The sequence below is a fragment of the Canis lupus genome, chromosome 21, assembly GCF_011100685.1.
Source record: "Canis lupus familiaris isolate Mischka breed German Shepherd chromosome 21, alternate assembly UU_Cfam_GSD_1.0, whole genome shotgun sequence".
Classification (NCBI taxonomy): domain Eukaryota; kingdom Metazoa; phylum Chordata; class Mammalia; order Carnivora; family Canidae; genus Canis; species Canis lupus.
The window spans coordinates 15,383,722-15,396,813 of NC_049242.1; the positions used below are offsets into that span (position 1 = coordinate 15,383,722).

At 36.4% G+C, this 13,092-nt stretch overlaps 1 protein-coding gene across 30 annotated transcripts in view; it reads left to right on the top strand.

The window, feature by feature from the left end:
• DLG2 (discs large MAGUK scaffold protein 2) overlaps positions 1–13,092 on the top strand; it is a 1,987,603-nt gene that overhangs the window by 1,492,591 nt on the left and 481,920 nt on the right. For all 30 annotated transcript variants that reach the window (XM_038568427.1, XM_038568453.1, XM_038568428.1 and 27 more), the window contains one exon: positions 9,453–9,589. In XM_038568427.1, coding sequence (XP_038424355.1) covers positions 9,453–9,589 — 137 coding nt within the window. The remainder of the gene's footprint in view (positions 1–9,452; positions 9,590–13,092) is intronic.

The window sequence follows — 13,092 nt, forward strand, 5'->3', positions numbered from 1 at the left end:
TTAGCCCAAACTATTTAAGTTCAGTTCAGGAGCTAAATGTACCTTGGTGAGTACAAAAGTTACAGTTTCTCCTCTTGGAGCTTTTATTCTGCCTAAGACTAATTGTTGCTTTCACCTGAACTATTTTCAGTTTCTCAAATAAGCCATGTTTTCTTTCAACTCTGAGTCCTTGAATGCATAGTTCCCTTAGCAGAGATGTTCTCTCCTCCACTTTTTTCTTTCTTTCTTTCTTTTTTTTCTTTTCTTTATTAACCTTGGGTCACTTTCATCTTCCAGGTCTCAGGACCTACAGTTAGCCTTCTCTGATGCCCCTCTCTAACCCAAGTTAGGCAACCCAACTTCTGTGTGTCTATAGTCCTTTTTCCTCTCCTATTAATACTTACCATGCTGGGCTTCCATTTTCTCTTTTTTTGTTTTGCCCTCCCCTAGAAAAGAACCGTAAATCTCTGATTCACTCATATGACCACAACGTTTAGGCTAGTACTTGGAACATGAGTTATCAATAAGTGTAGGTTGAATGAGTTAACTAATTCTATTTATGTAGAAGTGAAAAGGCTGATAAAGATAACGGCTTCTACTGGAGTTCAACTTAGAAATGAACTACTGTAGTGGGTTTCAGTTGACAAAGGCTTGAGAGTTTTTGAAAATTAAGGTGGTAAAGGTGTTTCAGATGTGGGGAACAGTTTTAACAATAAAAATAAAACAAAAACTGCAAGAAGATCAGCTTGCCTGGGGGAAGCAGAGAAGTAAAGAATAGTGAGAAAAAGGATATGTAGAATTCCTAGAGAAAATAAACAATGATAGACAATTTCAAGTAATAGAGCAACATGATGAAGATAGAATTTTAGGAAAAAAATAACCTGGAAAAATTTTTGCAGAATAGATTGGAGAATCAGGCAGAGAAAGATTGGAAACTTGATTTACTGATATAGCCATAGAGAGAGGAGTTTTATATTTTATATTCACTGAGGCTTCTGATAAAACATAGTAACAACTACTATATTATAGTCTCTGCCAGATATTGTAAGAGTCCCTGGGATCTAGTGGTGAGTAAGTGTGATACCATATATTAAAGAGCTACCAGTTTAATCTGAAATATTAATCTAATTAGAAAACACAAAGGACAGGAAAGGAGGCCAGTTTTGAAGGGAGGGTATGAGTTCATTCTTTCAAGCTATGATTTAAGGTGACAAATTAAGTTCAAAGAGTGATTGAGATACAGGGAGTTTGAATATTTATCAACCAGCAGTGGTAATTGAAACAAGAAATGGATTCTCCACAAGAAAAGGATTATACACAAAGTAAGATTCTATGGAGTACATTTTGGAGAATATTATTCTATAAAAATGATCATCAAATTTAGCATGTATCCCTGGGAATTCTGGTTCAGGATATCTGGCATGGACCCCAAATTTTGCAAATCCAACAAACACCTACATAATGATAATACTACTAATATGAGGATCACATTCTGAAAATCACTGTTTTAGAGCAATCAAATGAAGATAAATAAAACAAGAGAAGTAGCAAGAGAAATAGAGAAGAAACAGGGCAGCCTAATGTTGTGAGTATAGGAATGAAAAAGCAGTAAGTGCTGTTCTATGTAATGCAGAAAGAGCAAAGGCCCATCAGCAGGCCTTTTGGAGGAAGATTCTGGTTGACCGGCTGGGCTCTTTGCCTGCTGGGACTGGTTCATAGTTAGCTCACTCCTCTTCTTTATGAAAGAGGATGACATACATACATACATACATACATACATACATACATACATAATATTTCCATTCGAAAGAAAACTAGATATGCATGCCACCACTCAGATCATAATGATTGGATGCTGTATTAGTTTACTGTAGTTGCAGTAACAAATGACGACAGATTGAGTGGCTTGAAAAACAGAAATTTATTCTTTCAAAGTTCTGGAGCCTGGAAGTCTGAGATCAAGGTGTCAACAAGATTTGTTCCTTCTAGAGAGCTCTGAGAGTTTGTTCATGTGTCCCTTTTAGCTTTTGGTAGTTGCTGGCTCTCCTTGGCATTTTTTGGTTTCTAGATGCATCACCATAACCTCTGCCTTTGTCTGTCACCTGCACTATTCCTTGTGTACCTGTGTTTCTGTGTCTAAATTTTCTATTCTTACTAAGAAAATTTATTCTGTATAACCTCATTTTAAATTGATTACATCTGCAAAGACCTTGTTTCCAAATAAAGTCACAGTCAAAGGCACCAGGGCTTAGGAGCTTAGCATATCTTATAATGAGACATAATTTAACTCAGCAGATGCTGTGTGAGTCTATTGTGGTATATGGAGCAAGTTGGAAAAAGATTAAGAAAGGCATATATGATAAGAAAATAGTTATGTGAAAATTGTAAAGGAAAACCACTGAAATGGAGTCAGGAGGACAGATGGGGGAGCTCTCATGAGCTATCACTTATGGTCAATTACAGACCCAATAAGAAAGACATACCTTGCTAGTCCTTAGGATTTTAACTACTACTTTTCCACTCCAGCAGAAAGAATAGGGTTTTCTTTTCCCCCTAGCAACAACCCAGCCATTAAGAGACTCTCAAGTCAGCCAATGAAAAGCCACTATACTCCCAGTTTACTCCAGTAGACTTTTTGTTTATGACAGCCCTTTCAACCTTCTCCTCTATAAAAGAGTACTTGTCTCCTTTGCTACCCAGATTTGCTTATAATTTTACTATAGCTTGCCTGTTCCAAATTGCAGTTTTCTTCTATTGCCAAATAAGCTCATTTTTTTTGGTGCTAAAATAACTGGCAGTTTTATTTTTAAGGTTAACATTAACTACAGGTAACTGTTTAAAAGCTTCAGCTCTTAACAGTGAGGAGGCTGTGGCAAGTTCAAGAGATGTTTTCAGGATAGGACAGAGGCATGGTCAAAGCCAGAGAAGCAAAGCATTGAAGTTAAGAGGTTGAATATTGTAGAGTGAAGGAAAAAAAAGGAATTAATGAGTAAAGTTCTAGAGTGGAGGGGAAGGTTTAGGTTTAGAAAAAAATGAGGAAAGCTATAAGGCATGGAGACTTTAAACAAAATAGTCACTAAGGTGATGTGTTAAAAGAATGAGTGGGTATTATGAGGTACACAGAGAAAAAGTTTGGAATATTGACTGTGATAAGTTAATTGGGTGATCTGTGAGACATTTTCTTTTTTTAAGATTTACTTATTTATTAGAGAGAGAGAGCAGTGGGAGGAGCAGAGAGAGAGAGAGGGAGAGAGAGAGTCCCAGGCAGGCTCCATGTGGAGCAGTGTCCCACTCAGGGCTTGATACCACCACACCAAGACCATGACCCCCAGCTGAAACCAGGAGTCAGTTGCACAAACAACCCACGTGCCCCTGTGAAAGATTTTTTTTTTTTAAGATTTTATTTATTTATGAGAGACACACAGAGAGAGAGAGAGAGAGAGAGAGAGAGAGAGAGGTAGAGGGAGAAGCAGGCTCCATGCAGGGAGCCTGACATGAGACTCGATCCCGGGTTTCCAGGATCAGGCCGTGGGCTGAAGGTGGCGCTAAACCACTGAGCCACCTGGGCTGCCCCCTGTGAAAGATTTTTAAAGCAGGATTGAACATGCTTAGCTAGTTCTGTGGGATTTTTTTTTTAAGATATTATTTATTTAGAGAGTATGCGTGAGCTCCTGAGTAGGGGCGGGGAGGGACAGAGGGAGAGAGAATCTCCAGCAAACTCTGTGCTGGCACAGAGCCCAACAGAGGGCTCAGTCTCAGGATCTCAATATCATGACCCAAGCCAAAACCAAGAGTCAAATGCCTAGCTGACTGAGCCACCTAGGTGCCCCCAGTGCCATGGGAATTTTAAGCAGAATCACTTTTTTTCAACCCCAAACTTTGTCTTTTGGATGCAGGGAAAGTCCAGAGAGTAAGTAAATAAAGCTTTGGCTTTTAATTAACCATACCAACAATGCCCAGTGAGATTAATTAGTCTTTCAGATTAAAATGAAAGGTGCATTTCTGATATTTTTTAAGCAAAGATTTCTCCCTGGAAGGGAAGAGATGTCAAACAGTCAATTACCTGTGTGGGCCAGACTCACAGGTAAAGTTTTGTGTTGTTTTTTTTAACTGAAATGCATGTACATGAAGTTAAATTGCCTGCATGGGTATTTTCTAGAACAGGGCCAGCAAGGGTTTAGGATGGATTCTGTTTCCTCTAATAAAAGCATGTAGTCAGAACGTACAGAAAACCACTAGTGTTTTCTGTAAAGTCATAAACACCTTACCTAGCAGATCCTAGATCAACTCTGACAGAAGCAGCCTACTTAATAATAGGGGTTGTTTGGAGAAGCCCAAAGAGTGTTCTCCTAGTAAAGTCACATAAAATGAAATTGAACCAAGTTATTGAATGGCTATAAGACATCATGAGGCTTAGTTCTTTACACCCACAGAGAATATATGGGAACATTATAATCATAGGACTCTTAAGCATTTGAGTATTTATTCTGAGCTTCTCAAGCACAATATCTGTCTATGCTGCCAAGATTTTGCTTTCAGTTCCCCACCTCTCATTAACACCTGCTCCTCAGTGTAGGCAGGCAACTAAGGGAAAAGAGTGAACTGTGATCTGTTCCTCCTCCTGTTCTATTTGATAGGATGAAGAAAAGGTTTTGTGTGGGAAAAGGTTAAATTAAAGTTTGTTTTTTTTTTTAATTGAAGGTTTTAATAAGGTTCAGACATTCCTTTCCTTATGCCTGCACGAAATTGAGAAATTTCAATTTGGGGATATGCAAGAAATATGGAAAGAGGAACCCAGATTCATGCAACAAATACAATCCTGAATTCTGTTTTCACATTGCATGCTTGTCAAACACATCAGTTTTTAATTGCTTCAGGGATTAGGTGTTTAAGTTTCACCTGTTTGCTTTTTTTTCTTTCCTAGCATACCGAAATATCCACTGATTTTACTTTTGTGATTTTAGTATTTATGTTTTTCTTTGTAGCTTTATTACTGGTATGTGCATAGACATGTTTAGTACTATTCTTAATAACCAAACATTCCACAGCAGATAGTGTTAGGGTCAGTGTTTTTGCTGACACCTACCAACTCTTTTCACTGTGTTTTATAATTGATTAGTCTGCCGTCACCTAATGGTCCAGAGCCATTTCTTCTTCTTCTTCTTTTTTTTTTTAAGATTTTATTTATTTGAGAGAGAGCATTAGAGGGGTGGGGAAGGGGGCACAGAGGGAGAGGGATAAGCAGACTCCCCACTGAGCTGAGGGGTGGGGAGGGGGAGACCAACAGAGCCATTTCTTATTCATAGATGCTTCTTTTCAAAATGATGATCAATTCTCTAAATTAGCCACTTCCATAAAACCAGTGTTTTGGCTATTTGCAATGCTTCTTACTTTCAAATATTCAAAATACTCATTGTATTTATCCTGTTAGGGACCATTCTAGTTTATCATAAGTACATGTTTTGAGGATTTGCCAGGCATTTCTGTCTGAATTTCCAGCCTGGCAAAGCTGGGATTTTATGAGCCTTGTGTAATATAAGTCAGGGCAGCTGACTCTTTAGTCATTTAGTCACCTGGAATCCAGAGGATGTGTTGGTTTGAAAGGTGTGTTTTCTGTTATCGATTCTAGCTTAACCTTCAAGACTCAGCCCAAGTGCTAAACCTTTTGTTGATTCTTCTCCTCTGAACAAGTCACACTCCCCTCTGAGCTCACATAACACTAGGATCATTATAGAACTCATTCTAGCTGGTTAAATCATGTCAAGGTGTTTAGGTATCAGTTTCTCAAGACAACTTTTGAGAGCTTATTGAGAGCAGAGAATTTTTACTTATTAAGCATCTGTTACATGCTATTTACTATAGAACATGGATATACTTATTCCCTTATCACAGATGATTGTGGCTCCAATTTACACAGTTAGTAGATGAAGGAATCAGGGTGTGAAGCTGACTCTGCTGTTGCCCCACTGCCTGCCCAGTGGTTGGCATAAACTGTGCAGACTGGGGACAGAAATCAGAGTTCACCTGAGGCAAGTAATGCTTCATACGGTTATCCCACTCCAATTAACAGCGCTCACTTTTTCAGCTGTCCCCTTCATTCATTAAAGCCACAAGCTTCCTTTTTAAGGAGAGGATCAGGGATTTCTGACTTTCTTTATCCTCTTACATTCATTTGTTGTTCATTGTTCACTTGTTTAATTCATAATTATGAGGTCACTATATAACTGGCCTTGTTCTATTGCATAGCATAAAATGACAAGTTCCTGATATCATGGTCTTCATATTTTCACCAAGGACACAGACAATAAATAAATAAATAAACACACACACACACACACACACACACACACACACACGGGTGACCTATATGTTACAAGGTGATAAGTGCTGTGATAAAATAAAAAGTAGATCAGGATAAGGAAGTGGGATGTATGGTTAGGGGACAGTATTAAATCAGAAGTCAGATTCCAGCTCTTAGAGAAATCAAGATTTGAACCAAACCCTGTAGGATGTATATTCCAGGCAGAGGAAACAGCGTGATCAAACGCCCTAAGGTGGGAGTTTGTCTGCTTGTTCTAGAAGTACCAAGACTGCAACGGCGTCTAGAGTGGAATGAAGAAGGAGAACGTTACATAATAAAAGAATAGAGTGGTCCTATGATATGGGCAGCCAGCCCTGCTTTAACAAAGCATATTCAGGGAATACCCAGTGCCTCCAAACTGATAATTTTGGATTGCTCAGGGGTCCTAGCCCAGATTTGTCTTCATTGAGTCATCCTCCAAAAATCAGTGGCATTGTCTGGGCTTCGAACATTGCTTCAGCCAAATTCAACCACACTCATATGGATCCTTATTTCTGTAGTGTTTTGGTCAATCCCTTCTCTTACATACTATTGACCACAGTTGATAGCAACTGGTTATACGATTCATAATAGGTACTAAAGAGATGTTTATCTGAGAATGAATAGATATGTGAGTGAGTGAATTAATTAATTAATTAATTAATGAAGAAAGATTTAGTTTTACAACACAGATGGACACTACCACAAATAAATTTACACATAAGCTATATATTTACTTATGTTGAATTAAATATCTGGAATATGGCTGAGTGTTGATTGAATGCTGATTATTTTTCAATGCATCCATGTTCCATCAAAGAGATATCAGGGACGATTTTCAATTCTGTACCCTCAGAGGATTCTTACTAAAAATAGCTTGTTTCACCTTGAGCGGAGTCCAGTTAAAAAGAAGTATTTAAACCTAATCTCAGGGTGAAAAAATAATTTCCTTTTTAGCTGATTTATGTATGTCTACAGTATGGTGATTTCATTGTCTTGGTACAGTCTTCAACTTCAAATGTCAACTACAGAGTTATTCCCTTTGTTGGACTTAACCTTATTTACAGTGGTAATTTGTTTCCTTAGCTCTTCTGCAACTCAGTCAGTCTGTGGCATTTACTATTATTATAGTGGATGTAGATCAGAGTCCCTGGATTTGTTTTAACCTTTTCTTTCCACAGTTTGGAATGACTTCTATACTATTAAAAATGCAAGTAGATTGTTCTTAGTATATGGTTATGAAACTTTTGTAAATGTTATTTTTTTAATTCCCGCATAATACATAAATGTAAAATAACAGTTTTGAAAAACATGAGCTGATATGCATTATATATTTCATAGGAAAAGCCAATTTGGAGCATTTTATTTTCTCTTAGTCACTTTTTGCTTGATAAACAAATTCTTTAAATCTGAGACAAACAAATACAGTTATAGATTTATGGGATATAAAGCCTCAATAAAGAATTACCTACCCTAGTAGGATATTAGATAACAACTATTTTTAATTGTCCTATCAATTTAAATCCATTTTCCATTTATTTTAACAACTATTATAGTTAATTTAACAAAAAAATTATTTCATTTCAAATGTCATTACAGAGGTGTTACTTTATAATTTTCTATGCCATTATTTTTCCATTATCTAATCACTTATGCCATTAAGAACCTTCAATATTTATTCAATAAAAGCATAGTGAAATGGAGTTTTTTTTTAGTGCTTTTCATTGTTGTCATATAAAGTGCCAGAGATTTTAATGACTGTCTTATCATAAAACAAGTATATGTTTGGGTGCCTGGGTGGTTCAGTTGGTTAAATGTCTGCCTTCAGCTCAGGTCATGATCCCCGGGTCCTCAGATCAAGCCCCACATGGGGCTCCCTACTCATCAGGGAGCCTGCTTCTCCCTCTGCCTGCCACTCCTCCTGCTTGTACTCTCTTTCTCTCAAATAAATAAATAAAATCTAAAAAAAAAAACAAGTTTTTTTTTAAAACTAGGTAACTAAGTGGATGGTTTATTTTTTAAAAAATAATTTCTTAAGCCAAGTAAGGTATAGAAATTTCCTATGCTTTTAGTAAAAAAATTATTTGAATATATATTTATCTTTCCAAGTAATTTGCATGGTAATTATTATAATTTTGAAAAGCAGTGAATAATAGGCTACAAGTATTTTACTAAATGTGTATTTAATCATATTCTGGAAGGATTTTTTTATTTTTACACTTTAAAGAGTCTATAACTCATTCTTTGAAAGTGGCCCTGTAATGATTTTTAATAATTATTCTTATCATTTCATAGTTTAAATAAAAGTGTTATAGGCCATCATACAGTATAAATTCATCTCTCAAAATAGAAAATCACCATATTTAAAATGATTTGATATTCTGTGATTTGTCATAAAAATAAGGCAAAATACAGAATCAATTCCTTGTTTTTTTAGACTGTGTAGAGGGATGATTCATTTCTTGTGTGTTACTAGCCTCATTATCAGTTAATAAGTGCCAAGAAGTATGAGAATATGACAAGGTAGCCAGAGAAGAAAACATGAAGGACAAGCATCTAGCTCCTTTTTGCCTTATCCTCTGTTTGAAATTATTACATAAATATCTAATGTATGTTCCTGGTAGCTCTTGTCTGAGAATTTATGGAATTTTCTAACAGCTGTATTTTTAATCCTGTAATGTCGGGAGTGTCTAGGTCTCTATCCAAATGATTGGCAATACCTCTCTGTGCTAGAGAAACAATGACAAAAATGAGCCCCCCAACTCCACATGAGCAGCCCTGTACTTGTGCTCCGCCTGGCTCACCTACAGCTCTTCCACACCCTTTTGCCTCACCCCTACTCTGGCCAGTCGCCCATTAGGCACTAATAAGCTAGGGAACAACTGTTAAGTGTACAGTCTTGGAATAGAACAAAACTAATGGCCACATGGACTGGACTTCAAGAGCTTTGCCTCCTTAGCATAAATCAATAAACCTTCAAACATTTAAAGAACAAAATTGATTGAAGTAGAATCCTTACGGTTATTTATTACTGTCATAATAAATTAAGGATTAATATGTTTGGACTTTCGATATGGTTGATTGCATTTTCTAAAAAACAAACAAACAAAGCTTTTCTTTTTCTTTCCCATAGGTTTAGGCTTCAGTATTGCAGGAGGTGTAGGGAACCAACACATTCCTGGAGACAACAGTATTTATGTAACTAAAATCATAGACGGAGGAGCTGCACAAAAAGATGGAAGGTTGCAAGTAGGAGACAGACTGCTAATGGTAAGTGTGACTCATGCAAAACTATGTGTGTATTTATAAAGCTCTTGTTTTCCAGTGTATGACTGTCTTAGTTCAGGCTGTCATAACAAAATACCATAGACTAGGTGGCTTGCACAACAACAAATTTCTTTCCTCTGAGTTCTGGAAGCTGGGAAGTTCAAGGTCAAGGTTCTAGCCTATTCATTTCCTGGTGAGATCTCTCTTCCTGGCTTGCAGAAAACTATTTTCTTGTTGCATTGTAACATTGCCTTCCCTCTTGCCTGTGCTGAGAGATCTTTCTTTCTCTTCTTATGAGGCCACCAATCTGATCGGATTAGGGCTTCACCCTTAACTCGTTTAATTAATATCCTTAATTACTTCCTAAAGACTCTCTGCAAGTATAGTTGTATTGGGGGTAAAGCTTCAGCACATGAATTTGGGGGCTGGCCACATTCAGGTCATAACAGCGATCACAGGTAGAAATAGAAAAGAAGGGAGAGAAGATTTTCTGGTGGGAGATTTCAAAAGTACATGTACAATCATATCTGCTTTGTTGGCATTTTAAAAACAAATCTGAATTTCCACTAGTTTTCACAGATACAACAAAACACAGATTATGTTGGTTTTCCAGAGTGACCTATTAGCCAGAGAGAATGTCACATCCAGACTGCTGAAGGTGGGCTTTGCATAACAAAGAGAACTTCACTGTCTGGTTTATTGATATGTACATTTCTATGTCTCCCTTTGATCCCTTGTTCAACCCATACAGTAGTGTAAACAATCCCTGATTTCCCAGAATTCATAATCTGAGTTCTATCACATGTATAAATGGATCCCTTCCTTCTCCCCCATCAGACAGGGTTGAAACAACAGCTATTTTATTTGCCAGCTGCATGCTTCAGAAACCGTGGACAATGACTAACCACATTAATACATGGCTGACCTTTCCAAGCCATGGAGTTCTAGAATAAAATAAAACAAAGTTAAGGTAGCACATAAACAGTACAAATTTGGAATTGCACTTAATAAAACTACCTTATCTTCATTTACGATTTACCAAATCTACAGGATAATAAATAAATACTGAAAATTAATAGAAATTAATAGAAGAGAGCTCCCAAGTAGAAGTATATTCATATCTAATCATATGTCTGCTCTTGTAAACCACAGCCTCTAATCTCTGCAAGGAGCCATTATCTCCAAAACTTGTAAGAAGTGTTTGGAAAAGATCAATTTATATCCTCAGCAGAATGGTAATTTCTATGACATGTGCAAGCTTTGCAGGGTAAACCTCAAAGTGCATTGTGCCCACTTCCCTGGCCTTTAGGCAGTTTATCTTTAGTCACATTGGTCTAGTTTCATAGTTGTCAATGACTTTGGTATTCCATTATCTGAATAAGACCTTTATAATAATCTTGATAACTAATATTTGTTTGGCATTTGCTATGTTCCGTGTACTTTTAAAAGTGCTTTTTTCTAATGTAATATAATTTCTCATAACAGTCTTTTTTATGTAAGCAAAAAGGAACTGAGGCTTAAAAAGGTTTATTAACTTGCCCATGGTCATATAGTTAAAAATCCAGGCACTCAGGCTTATAACCACCAAGCATGATCTTTCATTTGTTTCGTAGAATCTGTCAACCAATTCTTTACTTCCTTTTTTTTAGTTTTCATTCAGTCATTCATTAATTCCTTTAGTTAACAAGTAATATGATGAATATCTACCATGTCCCAGGCCATAACCACTACTCAGGAAGGGACTCTGTCAGGAGAAAATGTATGATCAAACTGGATGGGCAAAAAAATGTGGCATTAATGACTTCATTCAAAATAGCAACTAAGAGTTTTGGCTTCTTTACCACCTGAAATCATTTTCTCTCTCTCTATCTCTCTCTCTCTGTCTCTCTCTCTTTAACCATTTTGTAGTTAGTATAGTTGTAGTATAGTTGACTTATAAAAAGCTTAACATAGGGATCCCTGGGTGGCTCAGCGGTTTGGCGCCTGCCTTTGGCCCAGGGCATGATCCTGGAGTCCCGGGATTGAGTCCCACGTCGGGCTCCTGGCATGGAGCCTGCTTCTCCCTCTGCCTGTGTCTCTGCCTCTCTCTCTCTCTCTCTGTCTATCAGGAATAAATAAATAAAATCTTTAAAAAAAAAAAAAGCTTAACATATTTAATGTGTACAGCTGCATGGGTTTGGATATTAAGTATACATCTAAGAAACCATCACCATTATCAATGCCATAAATATATTCATGACTTTCCAAAGTTTCCTTTCACTCCTGTTGTTGTTATTATTTATTATTATTATTATTATTTCGTGCTGTGTGTGGTGAAAACAATTAACATAAGATCTACCCTCTTGGAAGATTTTAAGTATGCAATACACTATTGTTAGCAATAAGACTATGCTGAAAAGGAGAACTACCATTTTCATTCTTGAGACACTATCCATTTTTTTTGTTTGTTTACTGGGTTTTTTTGTTTTGTTTTTTGCCTTTGATGTGAAAGTTGTTTTTTATGATGTAGTGTCTTCTGAACCAGAAAAGTATTATTGAGGTATAACACCTAACACTTCTCTCAAAAATATAAACTTTATTATTTGTTGATTTAGGAATAAAATAAACTGTGATATCTATCTTTTACATAACATGAAATTTGAAAAAAATGAAGAGGACAGTTTCATTCTAAATTAATAGCTGCCATAATGACACATTTGAACTTTAACTCATTGTTCTGTAAGAGTTTGATTGTAGACAACTCTTTTGGTATTTCTTTAACTGCTGCTATTTAATATTATGTTAGATGTTTTCTGCTGATTGTTTGAAGTTCCATTTAAATTTCTAGCTTTATTTTAAAATTCTTAAAAAAAAAAAACTCAAACTGTAAGTAATTCTGTCAAAGGATTTTCCAGGCACCATGCTATTTTTCCATTACCATTTTCTTGATATTCATTCTACATGTAATGATTTCAAAAATAGCTGAGACATAATCTTTAACTATTTTGAGTTTTAAAGCCTATTAAAAAAAAAAAAGAACCTTCAACAATAATAGGTCTCTCCTCTCTTATGTAAGGAAAACATAATTAGTACTTCCAAGGCAACTGCCAAACTGAATCTAGAAATGAAAGGAAATGATTCATTTTATAATATTCTGAAAGAAAAATAATGCTGAGGAAAAGAATAAAAAAATCACGGAAGCCACCCCAAAGGACCAATTATCTTGCTTCAACCCAACAATATTTATTAATGCTCTCCTTCTGTCATTCCTTTCCACCTCCTTTTCTCTTTATTACCCTGCATTCACATCATCTTTATCTTTCTCCTCTTCCACTCTCCTCCCCCAAGGAAGTACAAATAATTTAGATTCCGTGATTTACCAGCTGTTCTGCACTCCGTATATTTTTCTCTAAATAGCTATTCTTCTTTCTAAAGCAATTTACACCACTCCCTCCTCTCACCTCTTAGGAAAAGTTCCCCAATATGTTATTCATTCATAGTTCTGTAAGCAAACTGGTCTAAAATGA